At 52.8% G+C, this 25,155-nt stretch overlaps 1 protein-coding gene across 1 annotated transcript in view; it reads left to right on the forward strand.

The window, feature by feature from the left end:
* LOC107527873 (phospholipid-transporting ATPase VA) overlaps positions 1 to 25,155 on the forward strand; it is a 63,918-nt gene that overhangs the window by 12,101 nt on the left and 26,662 nt on the right. The window contains exons 2-7 of the mRNA XM_087829254.1: positions 1,439 to 1,655; positions 16,716 to 16,801; positions 18,477 to 18,583; positions 18,958 to 19,089; positions 20,293 to 20,423; positions 23,196 to 23,448. Of these exons, the coding sequence (XP_087685380.1) occupies positions 1,439 to 1,655; positions 16,716 to 16,801; positions 18,477 to 18,583; positions 18,958 to 19,089; positions 20,293 to 20,423; positions 23,196 to 23,448 (926 nt within the window). The remainder of the gene's footprint in view (positions 1 to 1,438; positions 1,656 to 16,715; positions 16,802 to 18,476; positions 18,584 to 18,957; positions 19,090 to 20,292; positions 20,424 to 23,195; positions 23,449 to 25,155) is intronic.

Consider the following 25,155-nt stretch of genomic DNA (forward strand, 5'->3'; position numbering starts at 1 on the left):
CACCAATTAGCCACCTTTGTCACACTGCAGGACTGACCCCCACCATGCACAGCCCCCACCTCACTCAGGGTTGGCAGGGGCGTGAAACCAGGGCTGGGGATCTCAGGCCACCTCAGAGTCAACTTTCACTTGGGGTGGCACCTGTCCTTAGGAGGAATATCACATGGGCAACTAAACAGTGTTGCTTCCTCACATTTCTGTGAACAAACCCGTGGCATTGAGAACTGGGATGATTTTCAATCTTGACACTGTAAAAATCACAACCCATGCATCTCAGGGGAAGCCTATGGTTCATGGAGGAGTCGGGCATCTGTCCAGGTGGGGTTAGAACTTGGAGTTCGCAGGGAGGCCTCGGGGTGGTTACACTCCAGAGACTTCTCTGGAAAGAGGAAGGGTCACTTGTCCTGTCCACCCCAAACTGTATCCACAATGACCCAAGGAAGTGGAAAGCACTCACGTCACTTACTGCTGGGTATAAAAATCCAGAGAGCGTGTTGGTACCTTAGGAGGCCCATGTGAGTGTTGTCTGGGATTCAGCTCTGTCTCCCATCATGCTTTTCTGTGTGTAGATGTGTGGAACATGCCTGGTGCAATGATCCTGTGCCCCCCCATTCCTCTGCTGCCCATCACCCTCTCCCTGGGAGCCCATCCTTCCAGCCGGAGTCGTGTGCCATGAAGTTCTACCGTCAAGGTGCCAGCAGGGCTGGTGTCTCCGGAGGCCTCTCTCCTTGGCCTGGCCGTCTCCTCACTGTGACTTCCCGTGGTCTTCCCTCTGCATGCCGCCTCCCTGTGTCTCTTCCTCTTCGTCAAAGGACACCATTCACATTGGCTTAGGGCCCCACCCTAAGGCCTCATTTCCACTTCTTTAAAAACCCTACTTCCAAATGCAGTTTGCTGGGGAAAAAATAAATAGAATACCCTCCCCATGAAAAGGAGGGCTACCTATATATGTGGTATATGTAATATATATAATGCGTTATACATAATAATTATATTGGCATGATTGTTTCATTACATATAATCAAGTATGATTTTTTTTGAAAGGATACAAGTTCAAGACTATTACTTTACTCTTTTTTTATTCTTAATCCTGACCCAGAGATACGTTTTTATTGATTTGAGAGAGAGAGAGAGAGAAACGTGGATGGGAGAGAGGAAACATTGATTGGTTGCCTCCCATACATGCCCTGACCTGGGATCGAACCCACAACCTAGGTATGTGCCCTGACGGGGAATTGAACCCTCAACCTTTCTGGTGTACAGATGACACTCCAACCAGCTGCGCCACCAGCCGGGGCTGAGAATGTTCTTTTTAAAGCATTTTCTCTTATGGAAACGTTCAGCATACTGGAAAGCAGGCAGAATTGTTCACTCAGCTCCATGTGCCCGTCACCCGGACTCGACCACCGTCGACCTCGGGCCCATCTGCTAACAACAGTCTCTTTCCCAGGGAAGAAAAGCAGTACGTGGACCGATTCTGGAAAGAGATTCGCGTGGGAGACTTCGTGCGTCTCCGCTGCAATGAGATCATCCCTGCGGACATTCTGCTGCTGTCCTCCAGTGACCCCGACGGGCTGTGCCACATCGAGACCGCCAACCTGGACGGAGAGACCAACCTGAAGCGGCGGCAGGTGGTCCGCGGCTTCTCGGAGCTCGTAAGTGACCGGGGCTCCCAGGGCATCCCAGGCTCCGCATCCACGTGCTGGTCCTCAGGGTGTCAGAGCGTCCCCCCCTCCGTCAGGCCAAGCCGTTTTTCCTAGCAGATGGAGGCGGGACTGAGGGTCAGAGTGGACCCCTGACCCAGTGTTCATGATTCCAATGTCCGCTGTTCACTTTTGAGCTTCTCAGGCCGGTATTTGGGGTCGCTTTAAAGTTACAAGGAGCACTTTGGACAGCTGACTGCCGACACTTGCCCAGCTGCTGCTCTCACGGTGGCCTGTTCCCAGCATGTGGCTCCTCGGGTGTTTCTGAGTTCAGCAGCAAGCCATCTGTCACTGCGTTCGGTGACAGCCAGCGTCAGCCACAGCTCAGAAAAGCACAGTCCCTGGAGAGAGAGGAGGAAGGGAAGTGAGCTCTGACCACCTGCACTCGCTAACCGCCTTGTGGCCGCAAAATTCAAACCTTGTCAGGGTTTCTAGCCATCTGTCCTTGCTCCTTCACCCCCCCGGGTCTGTGCAGGATGCAGGGGAGCAAACTCCAGGAGCAGGAGCCCTGGGGGATCAGGAAGTGTCCGGAAGGGACACGGTCTGGTCGTCACTTGTGCTCCCAGCACCTGCTCTGCCCTGTCTCCATGTACTGAAGGAAGCGTAAGAAATGCCCAAGGCAGCCCTGGCCTGTGGGCGCAGTGGTTAGAGCGTCAGCCTGCGTACCGAAGGGTCCTGGGTTCGATTCCTAGTCAAGGGCATGTACCTGGGTTGCAGGTTCATTCCTCTGCTGCGGGAGGCAACCAATCGATGCGTCTCTCTCACATCAATGTCTCTGTCTCCGACCCCCTTCCACTCTCTAAAAGTTTCTGGAAAAAAATATCCTCGGGTGATGATAAAAAAAAGACATGCCCAAGGCAGTGAGCTTTTGTGGTTCGGGAAGGATGTCCCCGGGGACCTCCTATGTGTCAGTCGGTGTCCCCGCCCCCCCCCCCGGGAATTCTCCCGTCTGCCATGAGCCTGTCCATGAGCTCCCACTGGAGAGCCAGGCCCTGGAATCGAGACCAGGTGGCATCTCTGCAGCAGGGGCCTGGTCTGTAGCTTGGGGGTGTCATCAGGACACTGCCGGCCTTTGGGGCAAGTGTCCCTCAGGCAGGCGCGCTTGGGGGCTGGCGTCCCTGCCTCCCGCTCGTGAGTGTCCATGCAGCTTGGTCACCCGGGCGGCCAGAGCGCCCCTACGCACTCACTCGCGCGGCCAGCGTCCCGCCCGCGAGGCTGGTGGGAATTTCTGAGCTGTCGCTCCCCGGCCTCCTTGCGTGTGCTCGGGCTCAGCCCTCCACCTGGCTTCCCCTTGGGCCCCCACTCGCTCCCACCAGCTTCCTCATTTTTAACCTTCCGTGTGCTAAGTAGGTTTGTGAGCTGCCTCGGGTCTTTCTCGGAATGAGCCGAAGATGCAAAAAATTTTAAGTTACGGTTTTTTTTTAATGGGTCCCAACCCTCCCAGGGTAGGGGAGCTGGTGCAAGTGTGTGTAGGGGACCCCCCCAGGCCAAGCGCAGGCGGCCTCCAGCTTCTGCGTCGACTGCGCTCCAGGGCTTGGTGATGAACTTGGGCTTGGTGATGAACTTGGGCTCCCTGTTTGCCGCCCCCCCCACCCCCGGGCCTGCATGTTGCGTGTTCTCCGAAGGTCGGCCTCACTCCCGGGTTTCCTCGTGAGTCCCCAGAACCCACAGGTGCCAACTCCTGTCCGGGACACAGATCGGGGTGCAGACCAGCCTGGAATCGGCAAGGAGACTATCACCCGCTCAGTTCTCGTGGTCTCGGCCCAGGGTCGGTAGGAAACAGTGGGACGCACAGGCGTGCATAGGGGACTATTGTCACATACATGAACACGTGTAAATACGTCACGGGTGACACTGCACACCCTGGGAGGATCGGGGGACGTGTCAGAACTGGAGGTCAGAGGGTGCTTGTTCAGAGTGAGGTCTCGGGGAGGCCACCCAGGTGTCTCCCTGGTCCCCTCTCAACAATAAGTCCTTGTTTTATATCGTCTCTTTTTTTTTTTAAATTACCCGAGGCCATTTTTCCATTGCCTTTAGATCAAGTGGATCATGTGAGAGAGACACATTCATTGGTTGCCTCCCACACGCACCCCGACCAGGGCTGGGGAGCGAACCTGCAGCCCAGGTGCGTGCCCTTGACCGGGAATCGAACCCACGACCCTTCCACGTGCGGGCCGACGCTCTAACCACTGGGCCACACCGGCCAGGGCCGTATCATTTTATTCACCAGCTGAAGAGTAATATCTAAAAGCCTTCCCTGCCCACGTTTCCACCCAAACCGCTGGATCCCGTCAAAGCTCAGTGATGCTCTATGGAGACGCTGTTTGAAAGTCGAACCTTAAAAACTCCAGGAGGGCTGCGGACAGACGCGTCCTGCGTCACCTCCTTCGGGCCCCATGGGTGCTCGAGGAAGTCCGTGCAGTTGAGCTGTCACTGGGTCAAAACGGTCAACATGAACAACCAAAGCTCTTCCGGTTTTAAAAAAATATATTATCGGCGCCCAAACTCTTCGGTACGCACGCACGTTCTAGTCGCTGGTGCCGGTGTATTTTTTTCACTTTGTTTTTTTTTTCCCCTCATTCCCTAAATGTCCAAAGCCATTTCTCTGGTACCCCTTCATTCATTATTATTCTGAAATAGATCATTATTATTAAATATATGAAAATAGAGAGAGGAAATCCCCGGCTCCTAAAGCCCAGCCGCTGGAAGACCAGGTCCGGACCGCGATGTGTCGGCGTCAGGAGCGTCAGTCCTCACACTCAGGTGTCTTCCTCGGGACGGTCAGCGGATGTCCCAGGCGGGGGCAGAGCTGGTTCCTGTCGCCCTCAGCGCCCCGCGTGGCCGCCCCGATGAGGGGTCCGTGGGCACCGACGGGAACTTAGACGCGGTCTGTAAAACCTAGGTGACGAACACGAGAGAAACCGCCCGTGAGGCCTTCAGGGCCGGTCGAATGGAGAGCATTCTGGGGGCGGCGGGCAGCGAGGGCTGAAGCGGGCTCTGCAGAAGGCAGGCACGGCCATGCCCTGGGGCTGCGCCGGCCTCAAGGGCAGAGCCCCCCGGGTCCAGGCTGTGCTCCCAGGGTGGCAGGGAGGCCACAGGGCTGTGCCGGCCGGAGGTGGGCCCTGTGGGGTGCAGGGAAGCCACCCTCAGGGAGGTGCCAGGCTGGGGGCCTTGCGGGATGTCAGGGCAGCTGCTGGTCCCTGGGCACCACTGGAGCTGGGCGCTAGGTCTAGATCCCACCCTCTGCACGTGGCACTGGCTGCTGCCCGGGACAAAGGCCGGGTCACGTCGTGGCTTCTGGAGTCCTTGAGGAAATTAACTGTGCCCGGGTGTCCCTGTTCTGCACAAACCCAGCTGGGCCATGCAGTGAGGAGTCAACCTCCCCACCCCACCCTACCCACCCCACCCCACCTGACCCTACCCCACCCATCCCACCCTATCCCACCCCACCCACCCCTCCCAATCCTACCCCACCCACCCCACCCTACCCACCCCACCCTATCCCCCCCACCCTATCCCCCCCACCCCATCCCCACCCCAGCCCTCCGCTGGAAGCCTGGCCCCTTCCTCCTGCCGCGTCCCTGTAGCGCCCTCTACTGACGAGGCCGAGCGGATCTTCTCTCCCCGCCCCGTCTGTTTCCAGAGGCCTTTCTGAGGCCCTGGTCCTGCAGGTCAGGGAGGCTCCAGAGGAGGGGTTGAGTCCGGAAGGGGTGGGGAGGGTCTGGGTGCCAGGTATTTTAGGCAGCGACAGAGGTCAGAAGGTGCGTCCAAGGTGGAAATGGGATTGTATTTCACGAAGCGCATTGGACAGACCCCACGGAATTACGGGGCTAGAGGCGGGAAGGCGGCCCGTCCAGATCCCCCCCCCAAGGTCAAGGTCAAGGTCAAGGCCGACGGCTCCAGGAACCTAAACCACCCACCCTCTGGCCTCTGCAAAGGAAACATAGACATCGGGACTTCAGAATGAACTTGATTTAAAAGTTGGATTCAAACTGGCGTTAACCGAGAAGTAGGAGAGGCCCCCCCGGGCCCCCTCTGCACCAGGGTGGAGACGGGAGCCAGTTCTGGGTTCTGTCACCTCCTGAGACGGCGGGGAGGGGGTCCCCCAGCACCCGGGTCTCCCCCGGGGCAACGCACGTCCACTCAGCCCTGCCCACGGAGATGCCAGTGCTCGGCCGCTGCCGGGGTAGAAGTTTCTAGTTCATCTAACATCCGCACAGTCATTTCTGCGGAGTCAGGAGCTCCCTGGGCAGAGAATTTTAGATAAAAATCAATTTTTTCGGAGACCGGTTTTTGTGATGTTTTATACTTTCAACACATATTAAGCGCACACCTCCTGTGCTTCGAACACGAGGCGATTCCTGCACCCAAGGGTTTGCTTTTTTCCCCCTTAAGCTTCTCGGGGTGTTAGCCTTTAATTAAATTAGCTCCACTCTGGGCTGTGGGATTGAAGGAAGAAGCGATTTATCTTCTCACGAGAAAACAAAAGCAGCCGGCGGGGCTGTGGCCGTCGGATGGCCCAGGACGGAGCCTTCCCAGAAATGTCAAGGTCACTCCTTTACCCGTTGACGTAATTTATACCGAGGGCATTTGCACTGTCCGGTTTAACAATCGCGTACTTTCACTGGGGGTTGTTGGCTATGTCACAGGGAAGCCTGAGAAAGAAAATGACTTGGAAGACTTGGAAAATCTGTATTTAGACACAGATTTTCGTTCCGGCAGGTGGGTAGGTGGGTAGTGCGGTTACCTGAGGGCCACCGTGCGTTTCAAGATCAACTGTGTTTGCTTCGTGGGGAGTGTAGGTTTGGTGGTGTAATCAGATTTTTTTTTTTTTTTTTGGTTTCTAATCCTGGCGACTTGGCCTCAGATGCTTTTCCTTGAACCTGTGGAACAGCAGAGAAGTGTTTTCAGGGGTAAAGCTTCTGAAAGCCGCCGAGGGCCACGAGCTCGAGGGTGTCAAGCTAAACGGAAGCATTTATCCACGAGCGTTTTCTTGCAGTACGTGGAAGCTTGGGAATTGTTCGTGTGCGTTTCATTTCGTGTATTTTGTGTGGTTGAAAGTGATTTTTTTTATTTTTAAATATATCTTTATTGATTTCAGAGAGAGGAAAGGAGAGGGATAGAGAGATGGAAACATCAATGATGAGAGAGTCATTGATCAGCTGCAGCCTGCAACCCGGGCATGTGCCCTGACCGGGAATCGAACCCCGATCGCCTGGATCCTAGGTCGACGCTCAACCGCTGAGCCACGCCCGGCCGGGCAAAAGTGATTTTTTTTTTAATCTTCACCCAACGACATGTTTATTGATTGAGAGAGAGAGAGAGAGAGAAACCTCAGTCAGTTGCCTCCTGTGTGGGCCCCAGCGGGAATCGAACACACGACCTCGGCCTGTGCCCTGACTGGGAATCAAACCCCAAACCCTTTGGCAGACGGGGCGATGCTCCAACCAACTGAGCCACCCAGCCAGGGCAAAAGGGGTCATTTTTTTTTTTTTTTTTTTCTTTTCCCTAAGAAAAAAACAGCTTTTTGTTCTATTTATGGTGGTGTACAATGTGAAAGGCTATTTTTGTCTTTGTGTTTTTCTTTTTTTTTTTTTAAGAGTTTAATCGGGTCCTTGGGGAGAAAAAGGGACATCTGTAATATTTTAAACAATAATAAAATTTAAAAAAAAAAGTTTAATCAACTTCCAACTTTTCTAAATGTAGTCGAATTGCATCAGCAGTTGCAAAGGGTTTGAGGCTGTGTGTGCGTGTGGCTGCACACGCGTGTGTAAGTATGACCGAGACGCGAAAGGAAGCGAAATGATTCTGCTTTATAAAGTTATCACTTTTTTTTTTTTTTTTAAATATATATTGATTTCAGAGAGAGGAAGGGAGAGGGAAAGAGAGAGAGAGAAACATCAATGATGAGAGAGTCATTGATCGGCTGCAGCCCACAACCCGGGCCTGTGCCCTGACCGGGAATCGAACCCCGATCGCCTGGATCCTAGGTCGACGCTCAACCGCTGAGCCGCGCCCGGCCGGGCGGAAGTTATCACTTCCTATAACCTTTCCAGGTAGGCAAGGATGACTGTGTGTCCCCAGGCTAACCTGGAGTTTTCAGTCTGGCTATTGAGCGCCTACTGTGTGCCCTGTGATAACTGAGCACCTACTGTGTGCCTCATGCATCAGGTGACACGGTCCAGCCTGTGCTCAGGGGACGGTGGGACACTTTGCCCCTTAACAGGGTGCCTGTGCCTTGTGTGTTTTTATCCCGCTTGTGAGCGGAGCCGCCAACACGAGCAAGTGTCCCCGTTTCCAGGAGGCAGCACATCGGCCCTCACTCGGGGTTGGTGTTGCTGGGAGAGTCTCTTGTCCACGAGCGGGAGACACGGAGGCAGAGGTCCGTGTCCGCGTTTGCGTGATCGTGGTGGGGTGTTTAACCAAAACCAGACCTCGCGAGGGAATCGGCCCGCGAGGGAAGCAAACGTCAGTAAACGCTGCGACACTCTGGGACGTGGGTGAAGCCCTGCTTCCTGGTGAGTCTAAATTTTAACCCCAAATTAGGATAAAAACGATTGAAATAGCCTCGGGATTTTTTTCACCATTGCTAATGACTAATTCGGGTTGCAAAAGAGGCGGAGGAAGTGGCTTAATTTTTGCACCGAACCGGGACAAGCCTGGAAGCAGATTTCTTTAGTTTGTGGGTTGTCGGTAGTCACTTATAAGCATTGGGCCAGCCCCGGCTGGCGTAGCTCAGTGGTTAGAGCACCGGCCTGCGCACCGAAGGGCCGCGGGTTCGATTCCTGCTCAAGGGCACGTACCTGAGTTGCAGGTTTGCTCCCCAACCGGATCAGGGCACGTGTGCGAGGCAGCCAATCGCTGTAACTCTCGCACATTGACGTTCCTGTCTCCCTCTCTCTCCGCCTCCCTCCCTCCCTTCTACTCTCTGAAGATCAACAGAGAGATTTGTTAATTCTCAGGTGAGAATTAACGAAAAAATAATTATTGAAAGAGAATCGGGCCAAAGCTTAAAAATCATTCTTTGTCGCACACGCCCACACAAGACTTCGCCAACGGAAATGCCTAGGCGTGACTCGTGTCTTTGAGAAAAAAGTAAAAATACTTCTCCCTCACCTGCGATGACTGACTTTTCAACAGCTGCATCTGCCATTGGCTTAAAAAATAAAATAAAATAGGCCGGCCGGGCGTGGCTCAGCGGTTGAGCGTCGACCTAGGATCCAGGCGATCGGGGTTCGATTCCCGGTCAGGGCACGTGCCCAAGTTGTGGGCTCGATCAATGACTCTCTCATCATTGATGTTTCTCTCTCTCTCTCTCCCTCTCCTTTCCTCTCTCTGAAATCAATAAAAATATATTTTTAAAAAATAAATAAATAAAATAAATTAAAAAATTTAAAAAGCCAAGCCCGGCCGGTGTGGCTCAGTGGTTGAGCTTCGACACGTGAACCAGGAGGTCAGTTAGGTGCCCGGGTCGCAGGCTCGATCCCCAGCAGGGGCCTTGCAGGAGGCAGCTGATGGATCATTGATGTTTCTATCTCTCTTTGAAATCAGTAAAAACATATTTTTAAAAATCATGTTTAAAAAAAAAAAAAAAGTTGGATGCTGACGACAGCCAACTTCAAAGGCTTACGGGTTGGGGTTTGTTTTGGATGGAACTTCAAATAATCGGTTTGCTCAGCCGGCCTTTAGCAAGCGCTTTGGAGCCTTGACCGCCAGGCAGGAAGTGTGTGAGGACAGACCCTGGGAGGTGGACATCCCCACCTCGGCCCAGTGACATCAGCACTGCCCGTGGGGACCTGCTCCGGGTGATGGGACGCTTTGGGCGTGAGGGGCAGCGAGGGAGCGTCGGAGCTGGCGACGGCGGCCCAGAGGACGCAGGGCTCGGAGCGATGCTGGGAGCCAGCCCCCGGCGGCCGCGTGGATCCTGAGACGGGACTGAGCGGCCACCAGCGGGAGCCGGGCCGTCTGCTGTCACCCGGGCTCTCCAGTCGCTAACATTCCCGAGACAAACAAGCCGGTGAGAAATGAACCGTCTAGAACGAACAGGACACCGAGTCCCCATGAACGTGATTTATTTCAAGAATTCCATGCGCAAGCAACTTCGGGCTTGTGAAAGCAAAGCCCTCGCTCTGGGCAGATTAATTTTGCTCAGGGATGAACCCGGCACAGATGGAGGAGGGATTGTTTTCCTGCAGAAATAAGCTGCTCTTTCCGAAAAGGTGCAAGGCGCCCCGGAGAAGTCAGACGGCGCCGTCCTGACTATAGGACGGGGGACTCGCTGAGCAGGTGTGCTTCGCGGCTCTGCAAGAATCATGCAAAAGATAAAGAGCTGGGAAAACTAGGGCACACAGGGAATTCATTTTATTTTTTATTTTTTATTTAATTTTTATTTTTTTTGTTAATGTATTTGTTAATATATTCCATTGATTTCTTTTTTTTTCTTTTTGGCGGGGGAGAGAGAGAAACATTGATGTGAGAGAAACACATCGATTGGCCGCCTCCCGCATGTGCCTCAACTCAGGCCGGGGATCGAACCTGCACCCCAGGCGCGTGCCCTTGAGCGGGACTCGAACCCGTGACCCTTTGGTGTGCAGGCCGGTGCTCTAACCACGGAGCCACGCCGGCGGGGTGAAGTTGGCGGATCTGACGTTAGTGTGGGTGCACTAGCTTTCTGTTCCTTTCCCCCAGATGCATCTCTTTTGTCTTTTCACATTGCAGGGGTTTTTTTAGTATCTGTACGTTTTCGGCATATTTCTTATAAACATCACGTGTTTATTCCTTGTGACCGTCTTTGTAATTTCGTTAATAGATTCTGCTGGGTTTACTCTACGTGTCGTTATTGGAAAGTTGGAGCGTGGCGCTTCCATCTTCGACCTGGTCCCCCCCCCCCCCCCCTGTCCTTTCTAGACCTCGGTTGGATGATTTCTGACCTTCTGAAGCGTCTCCGACAGCTCTGGGACAGTTTCCATTGCCTTGTCGCCCGCTTCTCTTTGCCCTCGGCTGGAGGCTTGGTCCGAGTTCCCCGTCCTTCCGTAGCGCGGGGCGGTTTTCCTTCTGCATCTGAGCCCGTCTGGCCTGCAGAGGCCACAGTCCCGCTGCCCTCGTAGCCTCATTCGTTCTCCGGGTGCCGAGGTGTCCCCGCCGGCCTCTCTTCTTTATTTCCTTTGTCCTGATTTTCCTCTCGCACCAGCACCTGGCTTCCCCTGCGTCGGTCCCCCGGGGACCCGTCCTCAGGGGCCACTTCGCCGTAAAGGTACCGGGGCTCCAGCTCCCTTCCACGCGCCTGCTGAGAAGAGGTCGCTGTTTCTCTCCGTGGTTTCCAGGGAGTGACAGATTCGCACTCGCGGCCCTGCCTGGCTCGTGCCGTCGAGCGTGGACGAGGGGCCAGGTGGCCGTGGCCTTGAACCAGGCGGGTGGGCGCGGGTCAGCTCAGCAGCGCTGCTTCGGCGCGTTTCCCGCTTGGCTCCGGCCTGCGTGAGGCGCAGACCCTCTGGAAAGGGCCGTTTTAAAGAACAGCTCGCGTTTAGGATTTGAAGTCGGTTTTGTAGAAATCAGCTCTTACTTTGGGGCCTGAGCCGGCCCTTGGGTTCCCTTCCACATCTGCGCCCAGGGGAAACAGGGCTCGGCTGGCAGTCGGGGCCGAGGGCAGAGCGAATTCAGGCTCCAGCCCTGCGCTCTGAGCCTTTGAATTGTGCCACCGGCTAAGCGACAGCCTCCGGGCGTTTTGGCTGGAAGGGAGGAAAGGGCAGGCTGGCTTTTTTCATTTTCCAGGTCAAGTTTAAGGAGAAAACGTGTTCGTTTGGCAGGCAAATCTGCAATTAGGAAAAGACGGCCACCCAGACACCCTCTGATCGGTTTTTCCTATGAGCCGTCAAGGGCCTGGGGCTCCCAGGCGCCTCCTGCCAGGCCCGCTGAGGCCCTGACACCTGGACCGGGGTCTCCATCCGCCTCGTTTCCCTGGAGATGGTGACACCGTCGGGGTGGCTGTCCCCTCACGGACACCGTCATGTGCTGTGTTACGTGCAACCCCAGCTCCGTCCCGGCCTGCTGTGCACACCTACTTGCACATCCAGGACACGCTAACTAACACACCTGCACCTGCCGTAACCGTAAATAGTTACTTAGACGGGTTCTGTGACCCTTTCTCTTCTGTGTCTATTTGTATGGGGCCTAAACTCCCAGGTGGCGCTGAATTCGCGAAACCAGAGAAAAGATAGTTGGATTTAAGGCTCCTACGGTGGACGCCTGCCGCCGTCTGAACCAAAACACCCACCCCCCCGGTCTCATTCGGGTTTTTACTTATCTGGTCAGTACCGTGAGCCAGGGGACCCTGTGGTGGCCAAGGTGAACTGATCAACAGTATAGATTTGGCCAAGGAGCCTTTGCAACAAGTAAGCAAATGCGCCCGTCCATTCATTCGTTCGCTCGTGCAGCGCTACGCCGTCTGGGTCCCTTGAATTCCCTTCTATTTTTCACAGAAATAACGTCCTTGTGATTCGGGTAGCAGTGGCCCCTAGGCACCTGCTTACCCGGAGGTAACCGGAGGTAACTAAGAACTCACTGGAGTCGGGATGTTGAAAACACATTCCCGGCACGGCGTCTCATTTCTTCTAAAGCGAGGCGTTAGAAATGACTCCCGCCGGCGGCACCTAGGTCAGCATTGAATCAGAAAAATCTGGAAATACCCAGAGAGCTATGGGATGCCCAGAATCCAAAAAAACGTATTTTTAAGCCCGGCCGGGCGTGGCTCAGCGGTTGAGCGTCGACCTAGGATCCAGGCGATCGGGGTTCGATTCCCGGTCAGGGCACATGCCCGGGTTGCGGGCTCGATCAATGACTCTCATCATTGATGTTTCTCTCTCTCTCTCTCTCCCCCTCTTCTTTCCTCTCTCTGAAATCAATAAAGATTTTTTTTTTAATTATTTTTTTAAAAATTATATATATTATATATAATATAGTTTTATATATGCATGTATATATATTTACATATATATATAGTTTACTGATTTTTAGAGAGAGAAGGGAGAGGGGGAGAGAGAAACATCGATGTGGGAATGTAGCATCGATCCGCTGGCTCCTGCACGCCCCCTACTGGGCACCGAGCCCACAGCCTGGGCATGTGCCCTGACCCCTCAGCGCATGGATGCCACCCAGCCAGCTGAGCCACATCAGCCAGGGCAAAGGAAACACGCTTCTCATCTTAAAAATCTTTTTTTTTTTTTATAGCAGAATCGTTATTTCTAGAAGAGATGGAGGTAAGGGGGATGACCAGTTCAATCTGGGGACGGGAGAAACGAAACGTTTCCAAGTATAAAGTCTCACTCACCTTTGTTGCGGCGAGTCCCTGGTGTCGGTACCCGAGGTTGTGCTTTTCTGATTATGTAACGCGGGGTAATAAAAACGAGAAAAGGAATTGCTTACACATGGGGCTCTTTGTGTTTGTCCTGGGAGGTCCTGGAATTCTGGGCTGTGTCCTGCTTGGTGATTAATTGCTGTCCTCACAGCCAGTTCTCAGTGTTTGCTTATATCTGCTTTTTTTAACTTGGCTTTTCTACTGTGGTGAAATATGCATAACGTTTTAAGCAGTGTTAGGCTTACAGCTCTGTGGTGTTGATTTTGCTGTTGTGCGGCATCATCTCCAGAACTTTTTCACGTCCCCAACTGTGTCTCTGCTTTAAAATAAATGGATTTAAACAAAAATAAAATTTTAAAAAATTAAAATAATAAAATAAAATAATAAAATTAAATTAAAATAAAATAAAATATAAAATAAAATGAGTTAGCCCTGGCTGGTGTGGCCCAGTGGTTAGAGCATTGGCCCCCCTCACCGGAGGGTCACAGGTTCAATTTCTGGTCAAGGGCACGTACCTGAGTTGCAGGTTAGATCCTTGGCCTCGGTCGGGGTGCGTACAGGAGGCGACCAATTGATGTGTGTCTCTCTTCCACTCGCTCTTAAAAAAATAATAATAATAATAAATGCAGTTGTCATGCTCAGGATAGAAGGGTGCACTGGAACCCCCTGACTCTGCCCAGGCTTCAGGGCGCAGGGTGGACAGGAGTTTGGCTCTTGGGTCACTAGGGCATGACCTTGAAGCCAGTTTGGAATGAAGCTGGCGGGTAGATGAGTGGGAGGCTCAATAAATATATTTCATAAGCGGGGGTATTATTAGATCGCCAGTAAGTTAGAAACAGTCTGTAAGAGTTTTCTCATCCAAAGGCGTGCTCCAGCTGGGAAGTCCTTATTAAATTAAAAAACTCGCCTGGCTGGGCGTGGCTCAGCGGCTGAGCGTCCACCTAGGATCCAGGCGATCGGGGTTCGATTCCCGGTCAGGGCACATGCCCGGGTTGTGGGCTCAGCCAATGACTCTCTCATCATTGATGTTTCTGTCTCTCTCTCCCTCTCCTTACCCCTCTCTGAGATCAATAAAGATATATTTTTTAAAAATAAAAATAAAAAAAATAAAAATAAATTTAAAAACTCAAAGGCGGACTCTGTAGCCCTGGCCGGGCCTCTCCGTGGTTAGAGCGTGGTCCCGCTATGCAAAGGTTTCGGGTTCGATCCCCGGGCAGGGCACAGTGATGCATTAGTAAGTGGAGCAACAAATCAACGTTTCTCTCTTTCCCTCCCTCCCTCTCTCTCTCTTTTTCTGAAAAAAAGGCGGTCTCCGTATTAGTCTGCTTGGGCTGCCCTAACAAACACCCCAGACCGGGTGGCGTAAACAACGGAGGTTTATTTTCTCAGGGTGCCGGAGGCTGCACGGCCAAGGCCCCGGTGTCGGCAGGGTGACTTCGCCCCTTGGCGCGCGGACGGCTGTCTCCTTCCTTTCTCTCCTCGCGATCGCCGCTCTGTGGCTGTGTCCAGATTTCCTTTCCTTAGAAGGACACCAGCGAGACTGTACCCGGGCTCACCCGAATGACCTCATTGTCACTTAATCATCTCTTTCAAGACTATTCGTGCAGCCCTGGCCGGGGCGCTCAGATGGCCCCGATACACAAGGTTGCAGGTTCGATCCCCAGTCAGGGCACATACAAGAGTTAACCAGTGATACATCAACAAGTGGAGCAGCAAATCGATATTTCTCTCTCTCTCTTTCCCTTCTTTATCTAAAATCAATATGTAAAAAAATTTAAAAAGACTATATATTTAAATATGGTCACAGTCTGAGGTATTGGGGTTAGGGTCTCAACATACGAACTCTGGGGGTGCAGGTAGGGGGAACACAGCTCAACCCACACAGTCTCTAAAGACGCCTCCAGTTCTAAGAATCCTCAAAAGCCTCCCGGTTCCGGCGGAAGCAGACGTAGCCGGGCGCCCCGGGCTTGCCCCCCCTGTCCCCAAGGCACGTGGTCATGGGTAGAACATTGCCAGTCGGCTCCCAAGCCCCAGGGACAGAATGTCCTTCTATTTCGGAGCCGCATACGCCACATTTTTCTTAGAATAATAAACAGACACAGATGCGCCCAGCTCCCCTCCTTGTCTGCCCAGAGCAGTCTGGCGTGTCCTGGAACCCACTGCCTTCCCGGCCATCCGGACGCCGTATCTGCAGGCGTCTGCCCTGCGCAAGCGGCCACTCCCTTTAGGCCGCGTCTGTGCCAGGGGCTAGGCGTGGCCTGGGGTGGCGTCAGCAATCGGTGCCACTCCTGCGCCTTTTAATCACTTGCACTTTTTAAAAATATATATGTTTTTTATTGATTTCAGAAAGAGAGAGAAACATCAGTGGTGAGAGAGTCATTGGTCGGCGGCCTCCTGCAGGCCCCCTGCTGGGGATCCAGCCCACAACCCGGGCCTGTGCCCTGAGCGGGAATCGAACCCTGACATCCAGGTTCATGGGCCAACGCTTAACCGCTGAGCCACGGCAGCCGGGCACTTGTACTACTTTTGTGATGATGTGCTCGTGTGAACAAAGCCAGTTCCATTTTTTTAGCATAGAGAAAAGAATTGACAAGCAGGATCAAGAAGAGCTGATTTTAAAAATCCATTCACTCCCTGGCCAGGGTGGCTCAGTCCGTGGGGCATCTTCTCAAGCACTGAAAGGTTGCTGGGGTTTTTTTTGTTTTTTTGTTTTTTTGTTTTTTTAATATATCTTTATTAATTTCAGAGAGAGGGAGAGAGAGAGAAACATCAATGATGAGAGTCATTGATCGGCTGCCTCCTGCTCGCCCCCTGCTGGGGATCAAGGAGCCTGCACCCCAGGCCTGTGCCCTGACCGGGAATCGAACCCAGATCTCCTGGATCTTATGTTGATGCTCAACCGCTGAGCCTCGCCCGGCCGGGCAAGGTCGCCAGTTTGATTCCTGGTCAGGGCACACGCCTGGATTGCGGGCTGATCCCCAGTCGGGTGCGTGCAGGAAGCAGCCGATCAAAGTTTCTCTCTCTTAAAAAAAAAAAAAGAAAAATATCAATGAAAGTCTTTTTAAAAAATCCACTCTTTGTACTCAGTCCTTTATACTGAAGGTTTATCCCTGTATTTCCCTCCTGTCTCCCCCCCCCGTCCCTCTCTCCACCCCCACCCCATCACATGTCATATCTCTCAAGGGCAAAATTCGAAATGAAAGACTTTGTGTTGAGCTTTTTTTTTTTCAATTGAGCAGAATAATGCAGAAATTGTTGGCTTGGACGTTGGTGATTTAAACGTTTTTCATCTAATATCCATGACGAATTTTTAACGCACGTTGAAGAGAGATCTTCGGATGAGTTTCTTTTTTCCAGACGGAATTTTCTCGCGGTCCCCCCTTTCCACCGCGAGGGGCTTCCTTTGCTGTATCTCAGAGTCTCTTCCTTGGCATTAGAGCTACAGGCTTTGGCCCACTCACTCCCCAGCGCCGTTGTACAGTGATTAGTGATTATTGGTAATAAAAATGGAGACACGTGTGCTGGCACCTGCAGAGGTCCCCAGGCCGACTCTGACGCGGGACCCCCCCTGCCGTGGGTGCGAGGCAGGCAGGTGAGGGCCTTTGGGACGGAGCAGCCTGAGCCCGGGGCCCTCTAACGTAGCCACGCTGCTATTCCAGGTCTCCGAATTCAATCCTTTGACGTTCACCAGCGTAATCGAGTGTGAGAAGCCAAACAACGACCTGAGCAGGTTCCGTGGGTGCATGTGAGTATTGTCCCTCTGTCTGCATTTGTCCCTCTGTTTGCATTTGTCCCTCTGTCTGCATTTGTCTCTCTGTCTGACAGTCTGTATATATGTATAGTCAACCCTTGAGCAGCACTGGGTTAGGGCGCTGAGCGTCACGCAGTCGAAAATTCTCCTGTACCTTTTGACTCTCCCAAAACTTAACCGGTAATAAGCCAACTGTTGACTGGAAGCCATGCCAATAACATGAACAGTTGGTTAACACATATTTTATATCTTATATGCATTACATACTGTATTCTTACAAAAGGTAAGCTAGAGAAATGTTATTAAGCCCGGCCAGGCCTGGCTCAGTGGTTGAGAGCATCTACCTAGGATCCAGGCGATCAGGGTTCGATTCCCGGTCAGGGCACATGCCTGGGTTGCGGGCTACAGCCGATCAATGACTCTCTCATCATTGATGTTTCTATCTCCCTGTCTCCCTCTCCCTTCCTTTCTCTGAAATCAATAAAGATATATTTTTTTAAAAAAGAGAGAAATATTATTGAGAAAATTCTAGCCCTGGCCAGTGTGGCTCAGTGGGTAGAGCGCCGGCCCGTTCCCGAAGGGTCCTGGGTTCAATTCCAGATCAAGGCCATGTACCTCAGTTGCAGGCTCGATCTCCAGCCCGGTCGGGGTGCATGCAGGAGGCAACTAATGGATGTGTCTCTCTCACATCTTTGTTTCTTTCTCTAAAAAAAAATCAGTGAAAAAATGTCCTCAGGTGAGGATTACCCCCAAAAAATAAGTATGCTAAAGGGTTCAGATGAACATCCGGGTGGAGAGATGTGTAGGGCAAGGGGTGTGGGAAGGGGCAGGGGGAGCTTTACGCCCTCCGAGCCCCCCACTCTCCGGCTCCCCCATGTGTTTGGTGGAGGTCATTCTGGTGACGAGCCCTCATCCAGGAGCCCACCCAGAGCCACCTAATGATTAGGACAAAAGACACTTTTATCACCCAGGAAATCCCAAAGCATGTTGTATTCTCTCTCAGGAAGAACCAGAGTCAGAGGCCAAATGTTAGAAAAAAAGGTGGTCCCAGTGCTTTTACCACTCGGGAAATTACAGGGTTTCGGGAGCTCTGTGCTGGGAGCTGGATCAAAGACGAAATATGAGAACAGAAGACCTCCCAGCACCCTGTTTACAAGCCTCTCATGAGCCCTGTGTCAGGAACCGGGGCGGAGACCAACACACATATTTCTTTTTTTTCTTTTTTTAAATATATCTTTATTGATTTCAGAGAGAGGAAAGGAGAGGGAGGGAGAGAGAGAGAAAAACGTCAGTGATGAGAGAGCCATTGATCGGCTGCAGCCCACAGCCTGGGCATGTGCCCTGACCGGGAATCGAACCCCGATCGCCTGGATCCTAGGTCAACGCTCAATTGCTGAGCCCCGCCTGGCCGGGCCACACATATTTCTTAAAATTTCCTTAAGCCCATTGTCCGAGTAGATGTCAGGCTCTGGAGAGGCTTCTAGAAGCCCAGTGACCAGTGAGCACAAGCTCCATCCCAGCTCTTGTAGGTCCACTGAGGCCAGCTGCCCCCTGGGGTCCCCGTTCCCCCTCCCGGCCCGGCGTCCATGCCTCCCTCCCCACGGCAGCGATCCTTGGATGTGAGGCCCATGTAGGCGTCGAGTGACGCGTGACACATGTCCCTCCACAGCACACATGACAACGGGAAGAAGGCTGGACTGCACAAGGAGAACCTGCTGCTGCGAGGCTGCACCATCAGGAACACGGAGGCCGTCGTCGGCATCGTCATCTACGCAGGTAGGCACACGTGTTGCGTCCGGTCCTGGGTGCTCTCGAGCATCGCTCCTTGTTTCTGTGCTTTTTTTTTTCCACTATGAAAGTAGCACGTACCCATTGTAGAAAACTTGGAAAATGAAGAAAAGAGAAAGAAGCATAACATCTAATCATATCTTGACCAAAAGTGTCCCCTCTTAGCATGTTAGCCTGTTAGATTCCGTGTATCTCCATGGTTGTCGCCTAGTTCAGGTTCTTTTTATACCCTGCTCTTTTGACTCATCCTGTCCTATCTGTATCATTGGACGGCAGCATCGTACTTTGATCCCCGAGTCGGCACCATGTGTCCCCTCCCGGCTTGGGCACTGACTGCCCGCACCCCTCACCCCCCCCCACAGGACACGAAACCAAGGCGCTGCTGAACAACAGTGGGCCTCGCTACAAGCGCAGCCAGCTGGAGAGGCAGATGAACTGTGACGTGCTCTGGTGTGTCCTGCTCCTCATTTGTATGTCTCTGTTTTCAGCGGTTGGTAAGTCTCCTCGCCGGGACGGCCTCCGGGCGAGCCTGGTGGGCTGCCCACAGCTCACTCTTAGGCCCTGAAGTTAAGTGGCACACTCGTCGCCGGCGGGGACCCCGTGGGATGTTTGCATCAGCAGGGGCCACGGAGATGCCTAGACGAGTGGACGTGGCCCCGGGTGTCCCCTTTTCCCCTTGGAAACCCCCTGGATGGGAGAATAGCTTAACCACTGCAGCAGTAATGAGTCCAGTGGACAGTGTCCCGAACCTGGTGATGACCTGGGAGGAATAAGAACTGGAGAAGCAGAAGCGTAAATGCTCCTAAATGGGGATTCCATGAAAAGGGAAGAAAAAAATGCATGTAGCCTGAGAGGCGTGGGCAGTTAGTTGGCATGTGGGCCCTGGGGCTCTCCAGCCCTGTGGCCTCCTGGCCTCCCAGGGAAGGCTATTGAACCTCTGGGTCAATGACCTTCACCTTGACAGGCGGGTGGGTTTACATAGTCTTGGAGCTCAGCGGTGACACACAGGAATGCGGGGCTTTTGTTATCAGATAGCTGTGGGCGCGGTTGGCGAAATCATTGCATTGCATTGGCGTCTTGGAGTCCAGCACATGTGAATTTTGAATCTCCAAGAAGGGACAACGTTGGGCAGTCTCCAGAGCCTGGGGATGGGACTGGGATTGCGTGAGGCGCCTGCTGGGAAATTCCTTTCTGGAGGCTTCCCCACCACGGCTGCTAGTGCGCATCCAGTTCCCGCATCATGACCAGGGGTGCTGCCGGTGTCAACAACGGGAAACGCCAGGCACGAGGAGGAATCCCCGCCCCTGAGCCTCCCTGCAGCCCCGTCCCGGGCACCAACGATGCTTTGCTTTCTTTTCTTTTTTTTCTTTTTTTTTTAAATATATCTTTATTGATTTCAGAGAGGAAAGGAGAGGGAGAGAGAGAGAGACAGAAACATCCATGATGAGAGAGTCATTGATCGAGCCCGCAACCCGGGCCTGTGCCCCGACCGGGAATCGAACCCCGATCGCCCGGATCCCAGGTCGACGCTCCACCGCTGAGCCGCGCCCGGCCGGGCGATGCTTTGCTTTCTTAGGTGACCAGCAGGCTCCTGCGGCCACACGTCCCTGCTGCGCGCAGTAGGCTTGAACGTGCACTTGGCAGCGTTCTGACGTTTCCGTCGGGTGAGTGATGTCTCTCTCTGACCGTTGCTGCAGGGCACGGAGTGTGGGTGCAGAGGTATCAGGAGAAGAGAGCCCTGTTCGAAGTCCCCGAGCCTGACGGCAGCTCCCCGTCCCCGGTCACAGCCGCGGTTTACTCGTTTTTGACAATGATAATAGTCCTGCAGGTAACAGCACCGAGGACCGCGCGATCCTGGCTGGACTCTTCCGGCCGGAACTTAACTAGCGCCCCTTGCGTTCTGCCTGTCGATTCTGCGCTCGGAGGAAAGGCCGCAAATGTACCTTCCGAACGGTTGCACTTTGTGCGGAGACCTCCTTTATCCGGAGGGCGTGTTCTTGGGTGGTTTTTCGGGTTCAAATGCTCCTTCGCTCTTAGGATGCGTAGACTTTCAGGGGCCGGCTTTTTTGTTCTGTTTTGTTTTAAATATGTTTTGATTGATTTTTAGGGAGAGGAAGGGATTGGGATAGAGGGTCTCTATTCCTCTATGAGAGAGAAACATCTTTGATCGGCTGCCTCCTGCAGGCCTCCAGCTGGGGATCGGGCCTGCAACCCGGGCCTGTGCCCTGAGCAGGAATCGAACTAGTTCCCGGGTCGACGGTCAACCGCTGAGCCACGCCAGCTGGCAGGGGTTGGTTTTGACCATTTTTATTAATTTGCTTTTCCATTCCGTTACTTCTAAAATAAAGACCCTAAATTTTATTTCGCGATAATTTTTTAAAATTACAGTTTACGGTCGGAATTATTTTATATTAGTTGCGGGTGTACAGCACCGTGGTTAGATGACCATATACTTTATAAAGTGCCCCCCTCCCCCCAGGTGTTTCCAGCACCCGCCTGGCACTGTGTGTAGTGACTACGCTATTATTGGCTATATTCCCCGTGCTATACTCCACAGCCCTACGGCTGTTCTGTAGCTGCCCATCTGGAATAATTTAAGGTTTACAGACAAGTTGCAAAAACTAGGACACAGAGTTCCCATGCGTCCCTCACCCCTTTCCCTAAGGTGAGCGTGTCACCGTAGTTCGTTGTGAAAACTGAGAGACCAGCCCGGCCGGGCGTGGCTCAGCGGTGGAGCGTCGACCTGGGATCCAGGCGATCGGGGTTCGATTCCCGGTCAGGGCACAGGCCCGGTTGTGGGCTCGATCAATGACTCTCTCATCATTGATGTTTCTGTCTCTCTCTCTCTCCCTCTCCTTTCCTCTCTCTGAAATCAATAAAGCTATATTAAAAAACAAACACACAACAACAAAAACACACAAAAAAACCTAAGAGACCAGCTCTGCTACTTCGCCCTGGGCTGAGCTCCAGACCTCATGCAGATTCCACTAGTTTCCCCCCATAATGTACTTTTTCTATCCAGGGCTCAATTCAGAAGATCACATTGCATTTAGTGACATTATTTATTATTGTTAATATTACTACTACTACTGTTATTATTACTAATTCACGTGCCTCCTCAGCGACTCCCAGTCCCTAACGGAGAATCTGTGCCCAAGTGAGGAGGGACAGGGGGTGTCACTGCCAGCCTCCCTGGGAACACACACCGACCACAGGACCTTGGCTCAGCCTTTGTCTTCTACCACATGTGCTCCATACACTGGGAAACAGCCTTATTTAACGCTCCAAGTTACAGGGGTTGGCTTGGTACCCAGTGTGGACACGTACCTCCTAGTTGTTCTTATAAATACTTGGATGGAAAAAAAGAGATTGAAACTATCCTGATGACTCTGTGAGGTTTCGAATTACTCAAGGAATTTTTCATGTTATTCTTTCCTCCCTGTAACATGTCTTTCCAGTCTCACTGAGATGGAACTGACACGTGAGACTATTAATTTCAGGCGTGCGACGTGATCTGATATTTGCCTATATTGCGAAATGATCGCCGCAATAAGTTTAAGGCCCGTCGCTTCGCGTGGCTGTAATTTTTGTGTGTGTGGAGACCTTTCAAGATTTACTCTTAGCAAATTTCAAACGTACAGCCCGGTGTTCGTAACTAGAGTCACCGTGCCCTGCATCACCCCCAGGACTTGTGTATCTTAGAACGGGGGGGTTTGTACTTTCTGACCCCCTGCCTCTGGCAGCCACCAGTCTGGTCTTTGTTTCTCTCCGTCGGTTTTTTTATTCGATTCCACGTACAGGGGAGGTCACAGTTCTGCAGGTGACAGTGCTGGTCTCTCTCTGCCTGGCCTGTTTCACTTATTTCACTTTATAACTTGGTCTTTCTCTGCCTGGCCTGTTTCACTTATTTCACTTTATAACTGCGAGTCCCGTTCGGGCCTCGAGCTGGTCCTGGGTGCGCTGCGCGGACGTACTTACCCGACTAGGGGCCCAGGGCATCCGAGTAGTGCTCTGAGCCCGCACACGTCCGTTCGGGGCTGTTACTCCACAAACAAAGAGAGGAAATTAAAACAAGGAGAAAATTAAACGTCGGTTATTTCGCGGAGGCTGCTCTTAGATCGGCAGGCGGAGCTGAGCGCTTTCCTGGAGCCTTCTGTCCTCCGAGACTGTGGGGTGTGTCCGCGGGTCGGGGGCCCGGGGCCGCCTGGGGGCCGAGGTGACTCTGCTTACGGGGACTCTGACTGAGCGTGTCTTTTGTTTTTTTTCTCTCTCTCTCTTTCCTCTCCTAGCCTCTCTCGAGCACCACTTAGTGCCTCGAAAATGCTTGCTTCTGCCCCAGCCGTGGCTACCATACTCCGGCCACCATAGCGGATGCCCGCCCGCTCTGCAGTGCCAATGGGCTGTCCTAGTTAAACCCTTTGCCAATGTCCTAATCCCCTCCCAATAGCGATCTAAGCCAGCCCTGTTAGCCCCTGAAGGTACAGTACAGCTCCTACTTACTCGTGGCCGCGTAGCCGTCCGCGCGAGTAGCTTAGCCGGCGCCCGCGGGCCCGCGCCCCGCGCCTCACGGCCGCGCGTTCGGCGCTGTGCGGTCTTGCAGGTCCTGATCCCCATCTCGCTGTACGTCTCCATCGAGATCGTGAAAGTGTGCCAGGTGTACTTCATCCACCAGGACCTGGACCTGCACGACCCGGAGACCGACTCGCAGCTGCAGTGCCGTGCCCTGAACATCACGGAGGACCTGGGCCAGATCCAGTACATCTTCTCCGATAAAACGGGCACTCTGACCGAGAATAAAATGGTCTTCCGGAGGTGCACCGTGTCGGGCATGGAGTATTCTCACGACGCGAATGGTGAGCCGGGCTGGGGGCGCCCGGGGTGGGCTGGACCGGGGAGCTGCTCTGGCCGAGGCCGCGCACGTGGGTGCCCACACACGCACACGCACACGCACTCACGCTTGTGTTCACACACACATGCCCTTCAGGGGTTGCTGATTTTATTAAAAATATGTTTTTTGCCCGGCCGGGCGTGGCTCAGCCGTTGAGGGTCGACCTAGGATCCAAGCGATCGGGGTTCGATTTCGGTCACGGCACAGGCCCGGGGGGTTGTGGGCTGCAGCCGATCAATGACTCTCTCATCATTGATGTTTCTGTCTCTCTCTCCCTCTCCTTTCCTCTCTCTGAAACCAATAGATATAGTTAAAATATATATATATGTATATTTAAATATATAAAAATATATATTAATTAATATATAAAAATATATTAAATATATAAAAATACATATTAATTAATATATAAAAACATATGTTAAATATATAAAAATATAAATTAATATATAAAAATATATATTGAATATGTAAAAATATATATTAATTAATATATAAGACATATATTAAATATATAAAAATATATATTAATATATAAAAATATATATTAAAACATATATAAATATATATATATATATATATATATATATGTTTTTCCCAGCCGGGCGTGGCTCAGCAGTTGAGGGTCGACCTAGGATCCAAGCGATTGGGGTTCGATTCCGGTCAGGGCACATGCCCAGGTGGGTTGTGGGCTGCAGCCGATCAATGACTCTCTCATCATTGATGTTTCTATCTCTCTCTCTCCCTCTCCCACTCTCTGAAATCAATGAAGATATATTTAAAAAGTATATATATATGTTTTTCCTGATTTTCAGAGAGAGAGAGAAACATTGATCAGCATCAATTGGCTGCCTCCTGCACGCCTCCTACTGGGGATCGAGCCCGCAACCCGGGCATGGGCCCCGACTGGGAATCGAACCCGTGACCTCTTGGCTCACGGGATCGATGCTCAACCACTGAGCCACGCCGGCTGGGCAAGGGGTGGCTGCTTTTTGAGGGACCCTGGAAGGAAGCCGAGCACCGTTGATGGACAAGGGACTTCTGCGTTGTTGACACGGCCCCGCTCGCTGCGGCGTCCCCGTGCGCAGCGCATCTTTGCGGAACTCGCCGCGGAGACGCCTGGGGTCTTAGCCTCACCAGCGGGCGAAGGGATGTGTCCGGTGTCCCCCCCCCCCCCCGTGGTCTTGTTATGAGCTGAAAATTCTTGAAGGGCGTTGACCGACTTGTGCCGAATCTGTCCCCGTGGAGCCCAGCGTCCTGGGAGCTGGGAAGAAATGAGTCGCCTCACTGTGGGTGTTTTGGACGGTCGCTCGCCCACTCGCCTCTCCTCCTTGGCTGCCTCGGTTCCACCTGAAGGCACAGGGAGCACTTTGCTCGTTAGCGGAGGACGTGCCGGGAGCCAGGTGTCCGCCTGAGCCAGCAGGGGGCGCCCTAAGGGTCCCCGGGCCGCTGTTGTGTTTCTGGGCCCCGATGGTGCCTGCCCTGCAACCAGGACTCCCCTTCCTTCCTGTAACAGCGTCCGAGAGACCTGGCCACGGACACGGGAACCAACGCAGAACAGGGGACAGCATCGGAAGCTGTCCTGCAGGGGGGCTTGGTGGGAATGGTCTGTTGGAAGCATGAGAGCTTTGTGAGTTTTATAAAACCAGAAATTATCATGACGTCCACGAGC

This window comes from Miniopterus natalensis, chromosome 22 (assembly GCF_054644295.1).
Source record: "Miniopterus natalensis isolate mMinNat1 chromosome 22, mMinNat1.hap1, whole genome shotgun sequence".
Lineage (NCBI taxonomy): Eukaryota > Metazoa > Chordata > Mammalia > Chiroptera > Miniopteridae > Miniopterus > Miniopterus natalensis.